Source organism: Heptranchias perlo, chromosome 17 (genome assembly GCF_035084215.1).
Source record: "Heptranchias perlo isolate sHepPer1 chromosome 17, sHepPer1.hap1, whole genome shotgun sequence".
In the NCBI taxonomy this organism is placed as follows: domain Eukaryota; kingdom Metazoa; phylum Chordata; class Chondrichthyes; order Hexanchiformes; family Hexanchidae; genus Heptranchias; species Heptranchias perlo.
The window spans coordinates 39,884,003-39,907,689 of NC_090341.1; the positions used below are offsets into that span (position 1 = coordinate 39,884,003).

General features: G+C 40.1%; 1 protein-coding gene across 4 annotated transcripts in view; it reads right to left on the bottom strand.

Moving 5' to 3' along the window:
* LOC137334260 (contactin-4-like) overlaps positions 1-23,687 on the bottom strand; it is a 1,825,202-nt gene that overhangs the window by 516,963 nt on the left and 1,284,552 nt on the right. For all 4 annotated transcript variants that reach the window (XM_067998918.1, XM_067998917.1, XM_067998915.1 and 1 more), the window contains 3 exons: positions 20,368-20,504; positions 19,721-19,850; positions 12,658-12,808 (listed from right to left, as the gene is read on the bottom strand). In XM_067998918.1, the coding sequence (XP_067855019.1) occupies positions 12,658-12,808; positions 19,721-19,850; positions 20,368-20,504 (418 nt within the window). The remainder of the gene's footprint in view (positions 1-12,657; positions 12,809-19,720; positions 19,851-20,367; positions 20,505-23,687) is intronic.

Below are 23,687 nucleotides of genomic sequence, written 5' to 3' on the forward strand. Positions count from 1 at the left end.
TCAAAGCAGAGTAAAAGCTCAGTTCAGACTTAAACATTCAAAAGCAGGGATGTCTGAATGTCCTCTGTGGAGACACTAACGACTATGCTGATTCAGGCACAGAATAATGTGATAAATTTCATAAAGGAAAAAATCAGGATCAAATGAAGGATCCTAACAAGTACCATCAGGGTGTTACTTATGCTGGCAAAAACAATGGCCAAATATACTGATCTACATCTGATTGATACTGTAGACCAGCTGCCATCCTTTAATATGAGAGTCGCTGTGGATGCCTTGTAGAATCATACAGCACATAAGGAGGCCATTCAGCCCATAGTGCCTGTGCCGGTTCCTTGAAAGAGCTATCCAATTAGTCCCACGACTCTGCTCTTTCCCCATAGCCCTGCAAATTTTTCCTTTTCAAGTATACATCGAATTTCCTTTTGAAAGTTACAAGTGAAACTGCTTCCACCACCCTTTCAGGTAGTGCATTCCAGATCATGGGATTGGACAATATATCTGCAATGACTCAGTATTTAGAGGGGCTGACCCAGAACTATGAGGAGTTTGCATCGGATGTTTCCAAGCAATCCATCAAAGACTTCCATGGGAGGATCTGGTCTGGCAATGGTCTGTGTGTCCATCCTCAAAGGAATGCAGCCTGAGCTCAGACCGAATGCTGCACTGTTTTCAGTTTCACTTTTCTAACATCCAGAACGTTTCAATTTGCCCAGAGGACCACATGGATGGAGAAATTATGCTACTGTCGAATCCAGTGAGGACCATCAACCTCAATATGGGCACTGACCCTCCTTCGCATGCTCCAGCAGTAGCCAGGTGGGAATGGAGCCAAGAAAAGTAGTTGCGAACATTGGGGCAGAAATCGCCCAGTAAGTAACGGAGAGCTCAACAGCGCTCACTGTTGTTAGTGGCGAAATGGAGGAGCAAGTTCCGGCGTTTGCACATGCTCAGTGAAACATGGAAATCCAGAACTTGCTCCGAGTGGTTCAAGTTAAAGGGACATCACACGCTGCAATCAGAGAAATCATTGATAAAGTGCAAACTTACTTATCTGCCCAGCTGGAAAGCAACTAATTACACTATCAGACAGGTACGCTTAAAAATACAGGTCTAAATTAAGTTTTAACAGCGCTGTTAGTCTTAATGACTGACAAACAAATAAAAATTAACTTTTAAAAATGTGGAGTCTTATATTACTCCTTACTTTAATAGTTTTTGGTCATTAAAAAAAAATTTAAATTAAAAAATTGAAACTTTTTTTTACTTTTCCCTTCTGTCTCCTCTATTTAATTCAATTATCTCTTACCCACTCTTTTTTTCGCTGCTTATAACTATTTTTACATTGATTTTAATGTTGTACCTTTCACTTCCTGGTTTAATGCTGCAAGCCCGCAGAGACAGTGAACGCAGCTTATCAAAAATGCTGCGATCTGATTGTTCGAGGGGAGAGATCGATCCTCTCGCTTCTCCCAGGGTCCTAAACTGACGCTGGGCTCTTCTCTGCTTCCTATTAGAGGAAGTGGCCGAAGTAAGTTTGTGGGTTAGTATAAATCTATGGAGTGGCGAGCAGTGTTGGTTCGCTGCTCTGAGCAACTTCTACCCCAATGTGCTTACAGAGATTTTCTTTAAAACAGAGGAAAACTATGTGAATTCAAGATGACTGTTCTTGTGAGAAATTGTTGTTTTTTTTAAATTGCATGTGTGTTTTTTCCCCTTTATCATGAATAAAATGCTTAGTAACGCAGTAGTTATTTTTAGAACCATTTATGTGCAACTGGTGTGGAATATCAGATACCCATAATGTAGACATTAGTTACAGATCCTTCCCCTCAATCTATGTAATTCCTCTGTGTACAACAATGTTTTCCAGACACAAAAGTATTTACTAGAAGCTATTCCCATTCTTTAACATTGAGTAATTTGCTGGAATAAATTAACTCTACCAACTAATGAATGAGCAGACATGTAATTTTATGAATGATTAGTACAATAAAACTCGATTTTCCTTCCTACACATTTGCAATGCACTAGAAATGTAGAATACCCTCCTTTCCAGCTTATGTAACCATCAGTAATAAATTCACTACAATTCAGTTCAGTGTCCAATTCAAGAGAGACCCCGATATTCTCCCTTTGTCTTCTGGCACTGGCTTCTGTTGGGCTACAATCCACAGACACTGGCAACCCTCACTCACATTGCTGATCTTCAAATTGGCAGATATATTGCATTTAGACTGCTACGTGCTGTAAAGTGGTTTTGGGTGGGTATCAACAAAAATTGGCAGATTAATTCAGAAGACTGTACTTCACAAGGCTATAAAGCAAATTAAAGCCCTGAGGTGCGAGACCCCCTCCAAGAGGCCATCTTATATTGATTTGAGTTCCCAAAGGTTGCATTAAAAATACAGCTTTATTCAGTCGTGGTGGATATTGTAGCCAAACCTGATCCTGTCCTCAAATAACATTCACGTGCAAACACTTTCCAGCAGGGTCACTGGATAATCATCAGGAATGGGAACTCTGGCTGCTTTTCTCCACTCCCAAGTCCAGTGACAATGAGGTCAATTATAGTAGCCTAAGTACCAGCTAACTGTTTTTCATGACTCAATGCTGCAGAGGATGGGATATTTATCCGTTAAGCCATCAACAGAGCTATAAAAGGACAAATATTTTGTAATGGGATCAGAACAAGTCAGTATTTATGACTACTTATCAGTACTGCCGAACAGTTACACTCCAACTAACACAGTTAGAACTTGAATTAATCAAGATGAATAACAGTTATCAGTCATACAACGATTAATTCAATTAACTGTACAAGATAATTATAAGAATGCTTTAAAGGTTTATTTAGTTAATAAAATAAGGCCATAATTCATTGTTGCTCCCGAATCCAGGCCGCTTGTGTTTCTGATGTTGCAACTGCTTCCCCCTCCCGAATGAGGCTGACTTTTATCTTGCACTCCTGCCTCATACCCCTACTGTTGACTTCCACCTGGAGCTCCTCCACTTATTCTCCTGAGGCTGTCATGTGGCCCAATCTCTTCACCTTATGCTTATGAGACGACTACTTAAGAGGTTCCAATCAGCAATAAAACTCCCTTGTTTTGGGAACAGAAGTTGCAAACAGAAGGAAGGTTCTTTGTTAATGTGGAGGGATTTAAATGTGTGGATAAGAATTTTAAAATTGAGGCATTGGTAAGTCAGCGAGCACAGAGGTTATGGGTGAACGGGACTTGATGTGAGCTAGGATATGGGCAGCAGAGTTTTGGATGAGCTCAAGTTTATGGAGGGTGGAAAATGGGAGGTCGGCCCGGGGAGCATTGGAGTAGTCAAGTCTGCAGGTAACACAAGCATGGATGAGGGTTTCAGTAGCAGGTGAGCTGAGGCTGGGGCAGTGACGGGCGAGGTGGAGGCAATCTTTGTGTTGGAGAGTATATGGAGTCGGAAGCTTAACTCAGGGTCAAATGGAACTCTAAGGTTGCCAACTGTCTTGTTCGGTCTGAGGCAGTGGCCAGGGAGTGGGATGGAATTGGTGGCAATGGAATGGAGTTTGTGGCAGGGGCGAATACAATGCCTTTGGTCTTCTCAGTGTTTAATTGGAGGAAATTGTGGCTCATCCATGACTGGATTTTGGAAAAAAACAGTCTGACAACACAGAGGCAGTGAAGGGGTCAGGAGAGGCGGTGGAGAGGAAGAGCTGGGTGTCATCAGTGTACATGTGGAACCTAACATCATGTCTTCAGATGATGTCACCAAGGGACAGCATGTACGAGGGTGGGAATATAAGTCATTGCAGGAGATTCTCTGGTTATGACTGGATAGTTAAGAGTGGAACCAGGTGTTGGCAGTCTCACTCAGCTGGACAAGGGAGGAGAGGCTTTGGAGAAGGAGGTGCAGTCAACCATATCAAAGGCTGTAGAGAAGTCAAGAAAGAGGAGGAGGGATAGTGCACCACGGTTTCAGTCACAGAGGCTGTCATTTGTGACTTCGATTAAGCCCGTTTCAGTGCTGTGGCAGGGATTGGAGAGGCTCAAACATCGAAATTATCGGAAAGATGGGCATGGATTTGAGAGACGACAACACATTCAAGGACTTGAGAGGAAAGTGTGGTTCGAAATGGGGTGGCAGTTTGCAAAGACTGAGGTGTCATGGGTGGGTTTCAAGTAAAGCTCGTATTAAAAAAAATGTCATAAGTTAATATACCATGGGGCACAAATCGCTCTCTGAATAACGGAGGAGCTCAACAGCGCTATGCGTTGCTAGTGGCTAATTGAAGCGGCAAGTTTCGGTGTTCACAGTGAAACAAGGAAATCTGGAACTTGGTCCTAGTGGTTCACTGGTGACATGACAGCTTCGAATTAAAGGGCCATCGCACGCTACAATGGGAGAAATCATTGAAAATGTGCAAACTTGCTTATCTGCCCAGCTGGAAAGTAATTAATAATGCCACAAAACATGTACGCTTAAAAATACAGATCTAAACTAAGTTTTAACAGTGCAGTAAGTCTTAATGACTGCCAAACAACTAAAAATTTACTTTTAAAAATGTGGAGTCTCATATTACTCCTTATTTTAATAGTTTTTAGTCATTAAAAAAACATTTTAATTAAAAAATTATTTTTAAAAAACTTTTCCCTTCTGTCTCTTTAATTTAATTCAATTATTTCTTTGGCTTTTTAAAAAAAAAATTAATATTTTTATTTACAATTACATCCAGAATACTAACTTTAAATGAATGAAGTCCGCTTGCCTGTTTTAGGCTGAATCTGTGGGCGTGACTTCTCTTCCTGACAGATTTTGTGGGCATGTCTTCTCCTCACAGACATTTCCAGCCGCGGCAAATCACGCTGCTCAGAGGCTGGGCTGATTGCACACTATATATTTTTTTAAGAGTTCAAATTCAAGCAATTCGCGCCACAGAGCCCGCAGTAAATATTTTCGTTAATTTAATTTGCAGGAGCGGTGGTGACCGTTGCCTTGCCACTCGGAGCGATTTCAGGCCCATTGTTTCTGCTTCATTTTGCAATCCTGGATTTTCACTGCAGAGCTAGACCGAATACGATTTTGCCACAAAGAATTTTATGTCAAGCAATTGGCATTGGGACTTTATTTTTCATTCAGTGTGAGCTTTGTCTGGACTTACTCCAATCCTCATCTTACCTGAGCAAAGCCTGAAAGCTTGTCACGTCCTAACAGTGCAGTCTGCTGAGAGACCAATTTCTCTGAGCAAATTTCTCTTTGAAAGGCCGACTCCCCTGGAGTACATCTTCCTGCTCATATTTAAAGTTGCAAATCTATCTGCTTATACAACTAAGCTTGTGTCCATAGCCTCATAACTTGCCTTGGCGAATCATCTCAAAGTTTCACACATCAGTAAGGCAAAAAAAAATCTCGACTGCCTCAAATATTCACTTATCTGCAAGGTAAAACACACATTCAATTGAATGAGAAGTAGCCAAAAACCAATGAGGAATTACATAGAAAGCTTTTTTTAAATTCATTCATGGGATGTGGGCATCACTGGCAAGGCCAGCATTTATTGCCCATCCCTAATTGCCCTTGAGAAGGTGGTGGTGTGCCACCTTCTTGAACAACTGAGTGGCTTGCTAGGCCATTTCAGAAGGCAATTAAGAATCAACCACATTGCTGTGGGTCTGGAGTCACATATAAGCCAGACCGGGTAAGGACATTAGTGAACCAGATGGGCTTTTATGACAATCCGGTAGTTTCATGGCCACCATTATTGACACTAGTTTTTTTTAAATTCCAGATTTTATTTAATTAATTGAATTTAAATTCCCCAGCTGCCGTGGCAGGATTTGAACTCATGACTCTGGAATATTAGTCCAGGCCTCTGGATTACTAGTTCAGTAACATAACAACTATGCTACCGTACACCGTACAGCACAGAAACAGGCCACTCGGCCCAACTGGTCCATGCCAGTGTTTATGCTCCACATGAGCCTCCTCCCAAAGCTCTTCATCCAACTCTATCAGCATATCCTTCTAATAACAAGAAGCCAGTAGAAAACTGAGCAATCAAAATCCCTCAATTTATGCAGAATTCTATCGGCAGCAAAGTTGTTTGTTGAGCCAGCCAACTATAAAGACCTAAAAAAATACAAATGTATAAAAACTACATCCTGAAATAATTCACAAAAATCTTTCAAAATACTCATTACACTGTCGACATCATGTTGCTGATCCTTGCAATGCTTCCTTCCAAAGGCCTATCTCTGTGTCAGAGACCTGGCACTTGAGTTGGAGTGCTTCCCTGATCTTCACTTGTTTAGTTGGTCTTTGCTATCCATTTTGTTTCCTTATTTTCTCAGATTTTTAATTGCACATTTTTATCTGATTTTGATTATTTGTTAATCATTTGTGGTCCTTGGTCATTGGTTCTTTTTTGTTTCTATACAGTTTAAGGACTTTTCTTCTAAAACTCTGCCTGAGCTTCTCTGACCTTAAATCAAGCCCCCATCCCCATGAATACTTATATGTATTATTAAAAAAATCCAATTTCTCCTTTCATACATTTTTGAAAAATGTGCTATTGTTATTGCAAGGTTTTGAGGAATACAATTTTACAGATTTCCAATTTAATTTTAACCATTAGTGTACTGGGGAATTTTATATTATATCTGTCTACCTGGACAGCAATTTTTTTTGCCTACTGCCAGGTTTTTAGCTTGGTTTTGTTTCACTCTTTTGTTAACCACACTCCAGGTCCTGAAATTATCTGTGAGCCACATAAGATCTACTGGTATTTGCAACATATTAGTTTATCTCCAGTGGCATTTCTCACAGTGAGTTAAGGGATATGCCATTTTATAACAATAGAAACATAATACCATGAATACTGCGTGTGAACAAAAAGAATGGTGTGTTCCTTCCTTTAATTGTTTCTCTGCTTCTTTCCCATACTCCAACATTTTAATACTTTTTCTGTGAATCTGTCTTTCTGTTCCACCCTTTTACTCTCTCTGTATGACTCTCACATCCTTTTCCCATAAGGGTAGCAAGAGCAGAAATGAGAAAGAAGCCGGTTCCTTAGCACATGTATAGAAGTTCCAGCCACGTGATGGCTTCTAGGAACTGTAGTCTTGGATAGCAGTAAGATTTCTGCACCGATGTAGTTTTGGGAACATGAAAAGTAAACTGACTGAAGGGATAAATTATGGGGAGAGTGTTTCAACCTGGAGCTGATCATGATTTTTTTTACCCTATGAGTGCGTTACACCTCTGAGACTACACTCTCAATTGTGATGCCACAAATACTATATATAGACAACGGTGATATAGATAAAACTCTGCTTATGGGAGAGCAGGATAGAAGGAAGTGGATACATGTATGAGATAACAATATTTCCCCAGTGGATTGGCAAATGTGCCTGAATCATGAGTTTCTGGCTAATGCAGTCTGTCAAGAATGGAAAGGAAACTGCTCCATTCTTTTCCCGTGTCTCTGACACCGTGGAGCAGATTTTCCTGTGCCTAAGTGTATTGGGCTTGGTGTATTCACCTAGTGCATTCAACTAGGCACAGCACATGGAGGAAAATTGGACGAGGAGGATTGCATTTCCAAAAGGGAGCCCGCCTGATTCTCTGTCCATTTAAATGAATGGACAGAAAATATGCAATACTCCTTACCTTATTTTCTTGCATGCGCTTAACCCAGGCGATGCAATACTCCCGAGTGCAGGAAAACGTGCCCCTAGTTTTCTTGCTGGCTTGCCTGCGAGTTGGTGCTACCAGATCAGTTGAAGGCAAACCAACCAATGGGAGACAGTGAAATTCCAATAATAACCTTAGCTCAAACCACCATAAAAAAAACCCTCCCCCATCCCCAGGCCCAACTAATCCCAGAAACACGTTCATGCCACGAAATTTGGATGTACCAATGCACTCCTCACATGAGAAACTTGCTATTAAAATGTACAATGGTTTCATAAAATATATGAGAATAGATGTTTAATTTTAAAATGGTTTCATAAATTATATATAGAAATAGAGTTTTTTTGAGAATTCAGTTAAAAGAAGACAACCTGGAGAACACGTTGGCTGCATGAAGCTGCTGCTGAAGCCTGAAGAGCACTATTCAGGAGAGAAGACATGGTTTGGGGATTTTACTGATGTCCTTTTGCAAAATGGCTGCCAAAAATAACCTGCAAGCGTTTATTTTTATTTTTTGCTTTCTAAGCAGGACTTTAAAAGTCCTTTTTTAATTCCACCCCTCAATAAACTTGGTTTGAATATCCTTTCATTTTATCTTTTCACTGTTTATGTGAACAATTTTGGCCTTTTTCCCTTCCTTCGGGGGAAGATATAGGGGGCTTTTTTGGGTTTGTGGCAGCTGTAACAATGCACTAAACTCATTAGAAGAGCACAAACAAATATATCAGATTATTTGAATATTCACAATATAAAACAAAGTAAATAAAGTATACCTGATTTTTTTGGTTCATGGGCTCGATTTTGCAATGGTGGCGGGTTGGCAGCGGGGGGCAGGGGGTAAAGGTGCGCGTGGCAAACCCGCATGAACAAAGCTTACTGTTTCCGACATGATCGTATGTTGATTGCTGATAATTAAGCTTACTGTTTCCGACATGATCGTATGTTGATTGCTGATAATTAACATCCTCTCCGGGTTTTGCGCCCGGCAGCCAGCCTGATTGACAGGCTGGCTGCCATCAGGTGCTGCTACGCGAGGGGGGGGGGGGGAGGGAGGCGAGAAAGAGAGACAGCGAGACGTCATCCACGCTGGTCTGGAAGACCGGGGTGGGGGAAGAGGAGAAGATCGGGTGGAGGGGAAGATCGGGAGGACGTCAGAGGGGGTGAAGAGAGGGAACATCGGAGCGTGAGACATTGGACATCGGAGCAGGGTGCAAAACGAGGTTCGTTTTATGTTTTCACTTCCGTCTATGGTTTTTTATGTAATTTATTTAGTTTCTTTTTGCCTGATCCGGCCCTTCATGCCTGCTTTCACCAGGCGTGAATCAGAAGCGGTGGGCAAGCCGCCCAGGCAAGTTTAAAATTGTTCTAATTACTTCATCTATCATAGGTAAAGTGCCTTAAGTACCTCAATGAGGTACATTTGGCTCTTTAACTGTCATCCCGCCGGCTTTAATTGCTGGCAGGACTTGCGTTTTGGGGTTGCCCACGTGTACACAGGTGGGTCCCTGGGAAACTCAGAAGTCGGCGGGTTGGAGACAGCTTCCAAACCCGAACGGGATTTCAGTGATTTTTGGAGCCCAATGCACCTGTAATTGCCCCCTAAAATCACCCCCATATCTCTGATAGGTTTGAAGATTGAGATGCAAGCAAACCTGCCTTATACCCCCACATTTATTGAGTACTATTTTCCATCAATAGAAAAAATTAATCTTTAGTTACTTTGAACAGATTAATGTACTTAAAAAATGCCTTAGGAAACAAGCGTTCCACCGAATATATCAAGATAAGGACACAATATTGTTCTTCTTAGTTCACAAGTGACAAGGTCCCAAGTATGAAGATGGATTACTCATACAGCACTGCTATCATTTGGCAAATTACAGCAGCAGGGGTCACAGAGATAAAACTAAATAAATCCAGTAGACGTGTGTGATAATAGAAATTTTGCAGCAGATTTAGGATTTAATGCTCAGAAGCAATTTAAGATGATGTAAATTTACTGACGAGTAAGCTAAGCCACCTTCCCTCCCACAGTCATTTTGTTCACACTGTATTGTAATTCTAATTCTATTTCTGTGTCTATTTTAAATGTGATAGCTGACCACTTCAGTGTTCTTCAGCTCAATGACAGAGCACCTCAGTAATCTCTGATAAAGTATCTCTGCCTTCGACAAATGAAACAAATGTACAATTCATGCCACTAACTATTCAAGCACACAAATCATGTGCAACTTTACATAACGTTGAGTAACAGGCATCAGTAATAACCTAATAGTTAAAACCCATTAGTTCATAGTCTTATCAATAAAACAAGCTACTACAGAATCACTAGAAGATCAAACCTTTCTCCCCTCAGGAAATTGTAAAATTAAGTAATGGTTTTGAACATGTGTTCCTGAAAACTTTTAAATATTTTCAAACACCAGATATTCCCTTGGACATGTCAGCAATCTGACAAGTTTTGTCTTTAACTAACTTTGGTATATGTGCTCTTAAACACTTTATTCTCAGCATGCAAGTACTTGCCATCATACATTCAGAAAGATATGTTAATATGTCCCCAACACAACATGCAAATATCAACATCAGCCATTATAAGATCTACTATCAAAACAGTTTTCTTTGCAATTATATTATGTTCGGCTTCCTACTGTCAACATTATATGCATGGATATTCTGTTCAGGTTTCAGATTTTCTTTTGATGTAACAAAACTGCCTAGCGTTTTCCTCATTATTTCATTGCATTTTATCAATTCGTATAGATTTGGCAGTTTAATACTTAGAGATTCCCAGTAAAGTTGCAACATACCGTAAAAATATTCCACCATTACAAACATCAACTTTGGCATTGCACTGGGTGATACCACTAATCGAATGCATTAACACAAATATGAAATTCCTCTATCTGCTAATTTAATGAAGGTCCTAACCCTATTTAAAAGAGCAGAAAAAGGAATTCCTTACCAACATCTTGGTTATTAGTATCACACAGTGCAATTTCAATCTCATTATTTTTACACCCGGAGATATTCCACAGCTAACACTTCGTGTGTGCATAACCTCATATTGGGTTTAAAATGAAAACTGACAGAGTAATGATCATTTAATATTTGTTTTTTCACCACTGGATTCATTTACTTAACAGGAAAAGCACTAACTTAATTTTAGCAATGATATGTTCATAATAAAATAATGCCACTGGTAGATATGTCTTTGATCACATACTTGTGTAAGGAGAATGATTCATTCATCATCTTTTAAATATTAACGGTACAGTTTCAACCAAAATTCTTCTGTATTAATCTGACAGGCAATTGTTAAAGCATTGACCTTTATCGCTAAACATCTAGTTTAACAGGAAAATGTAGTAAAATGGATCATGAAAGAAAATGTTGAGTTGTTCTTTCCAACTTTTCCCATCGCATCTTCTCCTTCAGTCAGGATGAAGGGACAGTCTGGTTTATTGACTTTGATCAATGCAACTCTATGGTCTTCTGCCACAAGGGGGAGATTTTGAGTGGGGTGAGTTGAACAGTATCAATTTCCTTTCCCCCTGAGATGGCACAATTTTGTTCCACTTGATGCTCCATCTTGAGGTGCAGCCAGGAAGAGATGCAACTTACCTACCAAAGGCAAGTGGGCTTGACTGACAAGCAGCTTTGGGATTAGAACTCACAACATTCTGGTCAGATCAAGTGTTTCACCAGCTGAGCAACCTGGTCATCTGCCAAAACTGACTAAGACAAATAATATTTAGCAGCAATCTCATCTATTATTCACTTTCAGCTTCTGGAATGGATTTTTAAATTCTTTTTTAAGACATGAATTATGTTTATTTCACTGTGGGAGAATGATTTTAATTGGCCATAACCATTACACTGATAACTAATGTAACATAACTGATATAAATAATACTAAACAATTTGCTGAACCAAAAAATTGCTATTTTATAGTGTACAACTGATGGGCCTGTTTATCTCGACTCGTGATATGACTTTTTCCATTCCCCACAATTGCTGATTTAGCATTCTGTACAAAATTGAATATTATTGAGATCAGGAAACACAGTAAAATGTAACAGGCACCACAGTGAAACAGAAACATGTAATAAATAGGATGAGCAAGCATCCCTGCCCCTTTTCTATTTAACTTCTGTCCACCTAAATTAATTACTCTTTAGAAGCAGTGCTACCTTTTCTGCATTTCTCAATCTTTAATCCTCACTTGCTCTTTAATTACCACGTAAAGTATACTTAATCATCCACATTCAGCCTAAAAGCAATTTCACATCCACAGTATGTGGTTTTATGACAGCTCAAATCAATCACCAGCTCACTGTTTTATTATCTTCTTGTCTTGCTTCTCTCTCGTATCTCGCAGGGGACTCCCTGCCAAATTGTAATGGAGCCGATGGGGAAATAGATCAGAAAAGCTAGTCCTACAGAAGGCAGCACAGCACTAACCGCGAGTAGAATCCCAGCGAAAAAAAATTAAACGTTTATCCATTCTTCTGAACCCATCATTCATATTCTACAATTTAATGCTCCAAAAACACAAAGAAACACCTTGCACAATTATGTGCTCTGTACTATCATGTGGAAAAAATCAATAAGTGCATGGGGAAGATGATTTTTCTGCTGCAAACTCATCAGTTTTATTTCATAATGTAGATATTAATATCTAATGACACACATTGGTACAAAACAGAAATTAGTTTGTATGATGCTGTGAAGTGGTGGAGAGGATTACATAGCTATGCTAATTTCTTTATGAAAGGGTTGGTCAGCAGTACTGTCTTTGTGTCCTCCTATTTCCTGCTGTAGATCTTGTTTGTTGGAGAATTATCCTAAAACAGTAAAATTACAATAGTAAAGGCCCTACCATCATCCCACTAAGCGTCCTATGCATTGCCTTGAGGAATTTCACAATTCAAGCAGCTATTAGGATCAAAGGACAAATTTCATTCAAGAAATTACCTTTCATTTGCTTGCAGAATCTCATTTCCCTTCATCCAAGAGAAGGTTGCTCTTGGGGAAGCTTTCGGTTTACATTCAATGATGACCTCACCGCCCACGCTAACAGGTATTAATTTCTTCAAGGGGCTCATTGAAAAATCAGGAGCTGATGCTAGAAAGAAGGAAGAAACAATTATTTAGCAGAAAAATAAATACCCCTTCAATACATAATTCAAGTGCTTATAACCTATGGAATGCTGGCCTTTATATCTAGAGGACTAGAGTACAAGGGGGCAGAAGTTATGCTGCAGCTATACAAAACCCTGGTTGGACCGCACCTGGAGTACTGTGAGCAGTTCTGGGCACCGCACCTTCGGAAGGACATATTGGCTTTGGAGGGAGTGCAGCGTAGGTTTACTAGAATGATACCCGGACTTCAAGGGTTAAGTTACGAGGAGAGATTACACACATTGGGGTTGTATTCTCTTGAGTTTCGAAGGTTAAGGGGTGATCTGATCGAAGTTTATAAGATATTAAGGGGAACAGATAAGGTGGAGAGAGAGAAACTATTTCCGCTGGTTGGGGATTTTAGGAGTAGGGGGCACAGTCTAAAAATTAGAGCCAGACCTTTCAGGAGCGAGATTAGAAAACATTTCTACACACAAAGGGTTGTAGAAGTTTGGAACTCTCTTCCGCAAACAGCAATTGATACTAGCTCAATTGCTAAATTTAAATCTGAGATAGATAGCTTTTTGGCAACCAAAGGTATGAAGGGATCTGGGCCAAAGGCCGGTATATGGAGTTAGATCACAGATCAGCCATGATCTTATCAAATGGCGGAGCAGGCACGAGGGGCTGAATGGCCTACTCCTGTTCCTATGTTCCTAAGTTCCTAACAACATTCAGGTAAAATTGCTGGAACTTTTACATCCTATTTGCTCTCTTTGGTTTCAAAAGTTCATCTATTAGAACACTGGAGTTAAAAGTGGATGCAATAGTTCTCAAACTGTGAGAAGCTGTATTTGGAGGATTTACTATTCTGAGGCAAAATATCAAATTGCTTAAAAATGAAGATTAAAGATTTAAACAATCCTGGCAGGTATAGCTAATGATTGTAAAAAGTAATGTTTTCATCTATCTAAATTAGCAAGTGTAAACTGATTATTTATTTGAAGCTTGTGAGAGTTCATCTTATTAAAGCAGGACAGAAAGCCTAGAAGTGAATTAAATCTTCATATTCTACATATGGCAAACATGTTGGTTTTCCTTCCAAAACAACCCCCCTTTCTGACAGTAAATGGATTATACTCTAATATTACAGATGATTCAGCTAAAAGATGGCCCCTGAATTTTGTGTGGAGTGTACATGAGGCAGGCAGTTGGCAGAGCAATCACACCACCTGCCTGATGACATTGGCTGTGAAGTATTTTGGGAAGTCCTGAGATCTTGAATGGCGCTAAATAAATGCACATACTTCTTTTTTCAAAATACCACCCCCCAACCCCGAACTAAATCATTGGACATTCTGTTGCTCCACTGGACAATCCAGAAAACACCAATCTACTCCAGAGCCTTTCTCTTGATACATGTAACCATTGCGGCACATTTCCTCCCCTTCCCCAACTATGAACAGCCTAGTTTTGCCACTGCACCTTGTCCTGAATATCTCATCATGTTCTATCCACACTAGTTGCTCAACCGTACGCTCCACATGGAAATACTCTTCTGCCTGCTGCCCCCTCACTGAAAAATCTCTTGGCATTCCACCCACCACCACTGAAAGATTATTTGGGCCTCTCCTCTCCCCAACCACCCCCCGCCCCTCCCCAGCCACCCCCCACCTCTCCCCACCCACTGGCACCTCCCACGATGAACCAAAATTACAGGTCTGGAACACCCCTCTAGTAAATGACTATTTTCACTTCTCCCCCCACCCCCACCCCATTGCAAGACATTTCAGGGCTAGCCTTGCCCAACCTCCACAGATAGTCTACCCGTGCGACCCCCCCCCCCCCCCCGCCCAAAGGACTTATTAGGGCTTCTCCTCCCCCACCGGCCACCTTCTTCTCAGATTGCTTCCCCTCCCTACAGATAGCTTCCCCCCTGTTTACAGTCTTTCTGGACCTCACCCCTCCCCAGCTGAAGGGTTTCTTGTCTCCACTGCGCACCCCCCACCCCCACCCCCGCTGCCGAATGGACCTTATCGAAGACAATGGCTACGGTCTCCCCAATATTTGGTTGGAGGAAATTTCTGCTTATCCAATACTGGATGTCGGACAAGCAGCAGAACGAATCAGAGGCAGTGAAGGGGTCAAGAGAGGTGGTGGTGAAGTAGAGCTGGGTGTCGTCAGCAAAGATGTGGTACGCGACATTGTGTTTTCATCTGATGTCGCCAAGGGGCAACATGTAGATGAGAAATAGGACAGGGCCGAGGATAAATTCTTGGGGGACTCCAGAGTTGATGGTGCAGGTGGAGGAAGAGAAGCCCTTGCAGGTGATTCTCTGGCTGGAATGGAATGGAATGGAACCAGGCAAGGACAGTCCCACCCAGCTGGACAACGGAGGAGAGGCGTCGGAGAAGGATGGTGTGGTCAATGGTGTTAAAGGCTGAAGACAGGTCTAGAAGGACAAGGAGGGATAGTTTACCACGGTCACAGTCACATAGGATGTCATTTGTGACTTTGATAAGGGCCGTTTCACTGCTGTGACAGGGGCAGAAATCTGATTGGAGGGGTTCAAACTTCGTCTTAACTCCACATGTATAAGCCATGGGAGATCGACTAGTTGTAGAAAAATTGGAATACTTTAATATCAAGAAGTCAATCATAAATGAGTTCGCTCACCGTGCCCTCACATTACAACTGTAACATTGTTGTGAAGTGGTTTCAAGTTTCACTTTGCACTGATGCTGCAATTATATTGCAAAACCAGCCTGAAACTGGAGTCAGGGCTATACCGAACACTGTAGTAAAGTAGAATGCAATTCCCTGGAGCAGGGAGATAAGACCCTCGTTTTGGAGTCATTTGGGATCTTGCCACCCAGTTTACACTACACAAGTGTGGCATTGGTGCATACCTGAACTTGCTCCATATAGATGTTAAACCTATAGTGTAATTGTTCACTGAGACGCACCCTCTGAAATTAAGGGACACCAAACTAGTAGAAATGTGCAAATTTGGCAAATAATTTGTTCTGGCTACAGTAGCCATCATTGTTGCCTTTCTCAATACACACACACAGTTACAAAAACTATTCAGCTTCTATTGGAGTCTTAAGAGTAAGAGCTCTCACTACAGGTTTGCACCACAATCATTCATCACTTCATGCAGTCTGTGATTTCGCTCCTCTGATCAACAAGCTTTTCATATTGAGCCATCACTTTCTTCATCTCCTGTGTATTCATTTGCCAGGTAATGGAACACAAGATCTTTTTTAGGTACTAAGGTGTTTTTCATATGTGAAGTGTCTGGGCCACATTAATCTGTTCCACTGAATATCGCTCTGTATATTCATAAATAAATAATACTAATTATATTGAATCTTAGGTACATTTTCATGTCATGACATTGTCACGATTAATAGGAAGGTACTAATTGTGAACCATCTCCAAGCACGACTTTCAGTGGAATCCAGTATTCTGGTTCATATTTTTGGCACTGTTTAGCATGGATGCCATATAACATTGCCAATGTGGTCTTCATTAAGATGCTGCTGTATTGTGCAAAGACCATAATCTTGACATTTGAAATTCTACAAAACAAGGTGTCCATCATAATAGTGCTTAAACTATGCTCCTTAGTGGCCTTTATACAACAGAGATCTTTCAGGAAGCATTCTCCACAGCAGCTGCCTGTCACTTACAGTTTTATTTTTTTAATAAAGTCAATAGAAGGCTTCAGTGTATTTTTGAGAAACCAGTTTCTACATTTATTACTCTTAACACAATCTTTCTTCTGCTTGGGATTAGATACATACAATAGGATAGGGTGAAAAACCTCTTGTGGATTTGCTATCGCTGGATTGTAAGCAACGCATCAATATCTATGAGCTACTGACAACCTTTAAGACCATGGGGTGATTATTAACTTCTGCCATGGATGAGCTGATCCAATGGTAAAGGGGAGGAGGAGGTACCTACCAAGCGGCTGACAGCAGGCCTTGGTATTTTTGTAGGACCAGGAGGACATTCCTTCTCCTCCTGGCCCTATAAAAACTCCCCCAAAAAAAGTTCCAAACCATTTCTGGACCAGCCTCCAGTGTTAGGGTCTCTTTAAAGACAACTGGTTAGGTCACACAGTGCCTGGTACAACTGCGCTGCATAGGATAGCCATTCTGACATAAAAATTCGAAAAGGAGTCCTAGAACTTTTGCAGAATCCCGATTTGCATATGTAGGCAGCCTTTTGGGAGGGCGTGCTCTGTGCCTATTTACAGACCCACCTGAAAATTGCATTAGGCAGGCCTTGGGTGTCCAAGGAGAGGAAGAAGTGCCCCCTCACCATCTCCCCAAGCTGTCCGTTTTTCAGGTGAGAAATCGATGGGCAACAGTTGAAAATCTGTCTGTGTCTCTGTAATACCAATTGGAGCCCTCAATAATATTGCCTAGTGTTTATTAATAAAAATGGGTTGGGAGCTTCCTGGTTGCTATTGACACTCAGACGAAAGTGGTCTTCTGGTGTTGACAAAGGTTCCTAGTTTCCAACATAGGATTAAGTGCTGGCAATGGGTTCTCAAAACTGTTATAACATATCAGTTAGAGCCATTATTATATCATGAGCAATTTAATTAAATGTAGCCATATTTCTGCTTCTGTATACTCCCATGATACCTCATGAAATGCGGTAAAAACTCAACAACTGTGAATTTAGTGCCATATGGCTGCCGTCCGCCTTTCGAAGGAGGAATGGGATGTTAAGACATATAAACAAAGAACCCTCAGAAGACGACCATATCTGAGGGAGAGGTTCTAGATAGCTAGAATGTCATATGAAAACCCAATGACAGGGCGGTGTCTGTGGATCTTGAGGCTCTTCAGAAAGACGTTACTGAAAGTTGTTATGTGGTAGTAGATGATATGAAGGTGACCAGTGTGACGAGAACTGTTCTGCCTATGGCTGTGAAGGTCTCAGAAGCCCTGGAATATTTCAGTACTGGAACATTACAATCACCTGGGTGGGGGCGTGGGAAGCAGATTTCATGGGCTTTAGTCAAACAACATGCATTACTTGCGTTCAAGAGGTGACCAATGTACAGGTTGAGGCTCACCTGTTTCCACAGAGGTGTGGATCAACAGTTAGAGACCACAACAACTCTATGCTAGTGCAGGCTCCCCCAAGGTTTTGAATGCAATTGACTGCGCTCATATGGAATGAGTTCACCCACAATAAATCAAAAGGTGTATATAAAATACCTGGGCTTTCAAAAGGGAACAAATATGGAGATGGTCTATGAGGTATAACAAAGGACCATACAAGAAACTGTGCAGGATCAAAAAATGACTTCCTTATCCTCAGCCATTTTTTTGTTATTGAGAAAACAAGGTTGATGCTTATAATGCAGAGCACTACCAAGTTGGAAAGAAATCCAACCTTGATTTCTTCCTCTGTCCAAAGTTATTAAAATACTTCATAATGCTTTTTCTATGAGTTGCCTAGCTGTCCATCCAAGGGCCTTTATTACATGACAACAAGTAACCTTTGCATTCCAATGAAAAAATCTTCCTCCTAATTTATTAATTATAATAACAATCCTGCCAGAATATCCAACTTAAAAGAGGCACAGTGAATGAATTCAATCTAAAATCTTTTTGTACTGTCAAAGGAATGTCAGGAATACAAACAACATAAATACTGTTTAAGAAACTTATTTTAAAATTCTCTACTGATACATAAGTTGTATTCCCTGTAGGTAATGATATCTCAAAACCTTCCAATACTAACTGCAGGAATAACAATCAAAATATGAAGGTTAACATTAAGTAGAGTTTGGAAAAGTCTTACAGTATGTAATTACTGAAAAGTCAGCGATTGCTGGACATTTTTAAATTTCTTCACAACTATAATTTATATTATTTCAATGTCTTGACTAGGATGCCTATTAGAAGCTTGTTGGTGCCTGCAAGAAAAATTAAATTGCTCTATGTCATCAAAACAAATGCTATTGTCATTTTGTTTGGGTTTGAAAAATGGTATAAAAAGCTAATGACTACCTTCCTGCAACAAAGTCACAAAAAAGATCCTAATTGCAGCTGTGTGTTGGGCCACATCCACCCTTAAATGGCATGTCTTTTATCTGTCCACTGAACTGATCCCAGTTCAACCTCTGCTGTAACTATCATACTGCACATCCTTCCATTCTCTCAAGGAACCAATTAGCCAAAAATAACTCTGACCTTAAAGCTTCTTTTAAAACCGTCATGGTGTCACATTTTTCACTCGCAACAAGAATCTATTAGTTATACTTTTGTGAATCCATGTAACATTGGTGAATGGTGTGGAAAATTTGCCTGAAATTGATCTTTTTCTTCATTGTATTTCTAACTTACCATTGCAATTGATAAACTAAACATCAAATCAATTGCTCATACAGCTTAGATTTTCATCATTATTTTCTTTTGCTCAGTATATCAATTCTATTTTTTTTAGATGCGGCAAAGCACCAGTCTGTTGGGTGCTTGGGATTCAAACAGTCAAGCAGATCAAGTCCACATCACTCACTCTCGGGAAATTTTGTTTCTCAGTAAGCCTGTCCCTAGTGGTCGAAGAATGCAATGACATGGTGACTCCATCCTACCCCAGCTGCCAAATTTGGAGCAACCCCAGACTGATCTGTCCTTCTGGTTGAGGGAGGACAGCGTGGAGCGCTTTAGGAAGCAGAGATAATCATACAAAGAGGGCAGAAGATTATTTTAAAATATTACTGGGAAGATAAGAGTTTCAATTTGGTAACTTAGATACGTAATATACATCTTCTATGAATCGTATTCGTAACAGCCATGGAGTACCTCAAACATTGACACAAGAACCATTAAAGTGAATCTGTGACAGCATAAGTGCATTTATCAGTGAATGAAATTATTCTTACCCATAACTCGCAGTTCAGCACTGACATAAATTACTCCATGTTTGTTTTCAGCCAGGCACTGATACATGCCAGAATCTGACAAGTTAACAGCATGGATAGTAAGTGCTCCTTTTTCTACCTGAATTCTTTCCTGTAAATGAGAAAACAATGATGCCTCTTATTTCAATGAAGATCAATGTCCTTTTATGGTTTTACTTACTAAAAACACAATTTTTAATGTGAACAATTTTTATTTTGTTTGACTATTTTCCACGTAAAGAGTTCAAAGTATTCCCAGTCATTTATGTCAGAATTGCCTGTATGGGTGCTTGGGTGTATCCTGTAGTAAACTGATGACCTTTAGTAATTCTACTGATTAAAAACTAGTAATACTTCATTCTGACATTTCAGTAATTGTAATGCTACATTTGATGAGTTCAGCTTAATATCAGAAAAGAACATGCATGCTAATAACTCTACTATTCCCTACTTCATTTCTTGCTGCTATGGATGTAATTTAAACACAGACACCGTCTGCTTGAGGCTTGTATCTATCAGGAAACATTACCATGGATCAGAAGAACAGATTAACATTTATCAGCTTCTGTATGTTCATTCTAAATTACTTTATGGAAGTAATATAGAGACAGCATCTTACAGTATCCTACCTCTATTGTAAGGGGTTCACCATTTTTCAGCCATCTGTGAGACGGTTTCGGCTCTCCACTTGCCTTGCAAACCCACTGCAGACTTTCTTCAATGGGCACATAAGCATCAGTTACGTTTCGAATCCAGTTAGGCCGCGCTGTGTGAAAAGGGGAGGAAAAGTTTAAAATATAAAGCCTTCCAAGCGGAAAAAACACAGCAATAAACATAGCTTATAAATTGGAATTTGTCACAAGTATATTTTTAATTCATGCCATACTTTGCATTTTCCCTGCCTCAGGCAACATCCTGTCAGAATTCCAAAAAGGTATTACATAAAACCGCAGCCGTGACAGTCATTTATTTTTAACGTCTAACTGCAGTGTTCCAGCTCAATGTTTGTGATGTGATGCTAAGAAATATGTGATTTAATTGAAAGAGAGAATGATGCCTGCAAAAATCTATTACAGGTTGTTAATACTCCTTTGCACTATGAACTGAGAAAATTATGACACTTCATTAAATTTCAATGTTAGCCATAAATTACTACTCTATTACTTATCATTTAATTCGCACCTAGCAAAGAGGTATTTTGAAGTACTGGTTGCATGTTATATTTCCAGCATTATAAGCTATTTATTTCTACTGCTGTTGCTCCACTGATATTGACTGCTGTTGAAGTTATCATGAAAAGCAATGTTTATGCAATTCTATTTATTTTTAAGTCCCCTTTAATGCAACTTACAGATCCAGTATGTCTTGTTCAATTTGTCAAATGAGCTAACAGACAAAAAAGATTTTGGTATTTGTATGTTAAACTAATTTTTAAAAAATGAGAAGAAGAATGGTCGACAGTCAAAAACATATTACAAGCAATGACAGAGCTGTAACAAAATGTACTCATTCATATTGTTTAAATTCATAGCATTGTCAGCATCTATCTGTGAAGGATTGGCAATGTTAAATGAAATCACAAAGACTGGCAAGCAGTAAGCAGTTGACAGACTAAAGACAGGAATGGGACTGCTCAAGAAAACAATCACATTCTGTGCCTTAGTGCTGTGTAGTTTAAGGACAACTCTGTCCAATGCATAATTGTAGATACACTTCAGGGTCTCTTATAGTGAAGACCAATGAATCAAATCACAAACCCATATTGCACCAAATTGGGTTAGTTCAGATTTTCATGATGTGATGGATTTAGCTCCATTACAACCAGTTTGCTTTCCAAGGCATCTGATACTTGATGAAAATGTCAGCACACATGTGTTTCTCTAGATAGGCAAAGTGCCATTTTGATGTTGCAGTTAGTGCGAGGATTCATCTGATAGTACAGTGAGATGAGACTTATTTATTAAGAAAGACTCGCATTCATTTAGCACCATTCACGACCTCAGGATATCCCAAAGCGCTTTACAGCCAATGAAGTATTTTTGAAGTGTAGTCACTGTTGTAATGTAGAAAACACAGCAGCCAATTTGCACAAAGCAAGATCCCACAAACAGCAATGTGATAATGACCAGATAATCTGTTTTTAGTGATGTTGGTTGAGGGATAAATATTGACCCAGGACGCCGGGGAAGAGCTCCTCTGCTCTTCTTCGAAATAGTGCTGTGGGATTTTTTACGTCCACCTGAAAGGGCAGACGGGACCTTGGTTTAACGTCTCATCCGAAAGATGGCATCTCCAACAATGCAGCACTCCCTCAGTACTGCACTGGAGTGTCAGTGCAGATTTTGTGTTCAAGCCTCTGGAGTGGGACTTGATCCCTCGACCTTCTGACTCGGAGGCAAGAGTGCTGGCGGCTGAGTCACAGCTGACACTTATTTATTAAGGTTACGCTATGACTGAGTTTAAATTTTTCACTTTGAGTTTAGATTTGTTCTAGGAAGTCCAATATTTTGATTCCCCAAAGCCAAATCTGGAGTCAGGTGACAAGTCGCAGAATGGATAGCAAACTGGCTACAAAACTGAAAACAGAGAGTAGTGGTTAAAGGTAGTTACTCAGACTGGTGGAAGGTGGGAAGTGGTGTTCCACAGGGATCGGTGCTGGGACCACTGTTGTTCACCATTTACATAAATCATTTGTACTTGGGAATCGGAAGTACAATATCAAAATTTGTAGATGACACCAAATTGGGGGGTATGGTTAACACTGAGGAAAACTGCGACAAAATACAAGGCGACATTAACAAACTTGCAGAATGAGCGAGTAAAGGACAAATGAATTTCAATATAGATACTTGTAAAGTGGTGCATTTTGGTAGGAGGAATAAGGAGGCCGCCTACTCCTTGGAAAATAAGAATCTAAAAGGAGTAGAGATGCACAGGGATCGAGGTGTTCACATTCACAAATCATGAAAAGTAGCAATGCAGGCCACAAAATACACAAACAAAGCACTGGGGTTCATTTCCAGAGGAATATAATTCAAAAGCAGAGAAATTATGTTAAACTTGTATAGAACCTTACAGCATACTTAAGAGTACTGTGCACAGTTCTGGTCTCCATAGTACAAAAAGGTTATAGAAGCAGTGGAGAAAGTGCAAAAAGATTTACAAGGATGATACTAGAATTGAGAGAGTACAACTATCAGGAAAGACTGGGGCTCTTTTCTCCAGAAAAGAGAAGACCGAGTGGTGACCTGATAAAGGTCTTTAAAATTATGAAGAGGTTCGATAGGGTAGACGTAGAGAAGATGTTTCCACTTGTGGGGGAGTCCAAAACTAGGGGCCATAAATATAAGGTAGTCACTAATACATCCAAAAAGGAATTCAGGAGAAACTCCTTTACTCAGAGAGTGGTAAGCATGTGGAACTCACTACAAATGGTTGAGGGGAAGCTAGATAAATACTTGAGAGAGAAAGGAATAGAAGGATATATTGATAGGGTGAGATGAAGTAAGGTGGGAAGAGGCTTGCGTGGAGCATAAACACTGGCATCGAGCTGTTGGGCCGAATGGCCTGTTTCTGTGCTGTAAAATTCTATGTATCCTATGTAAATCTGAAGCTGACATTTTTAATACTGTGCTAAATAAGTCAACAATATTTATTCTCTAGTATTCCTGCAACTGTTCCATAAAGCAAATGATACTTTAGGGATTGCATGCTCCTTTGCATTGGCAAAAGCACTCTAATGAAATAAGTTCACTTGCATGAAGGAGCTGACAAAGAATGATGCAGATACAGCACCATAATCAGTCTTATATAGCCCCACATGATTACCCGGTTAGTGATGAAATGGATGCATACTGACTTCAAGGCACCTATCTCCTGTTCTGTATTACGTCCAATAAGGATTTGATGGATGGACACCTTTCGGGAAACTGCAATGTCGAAATGTAAA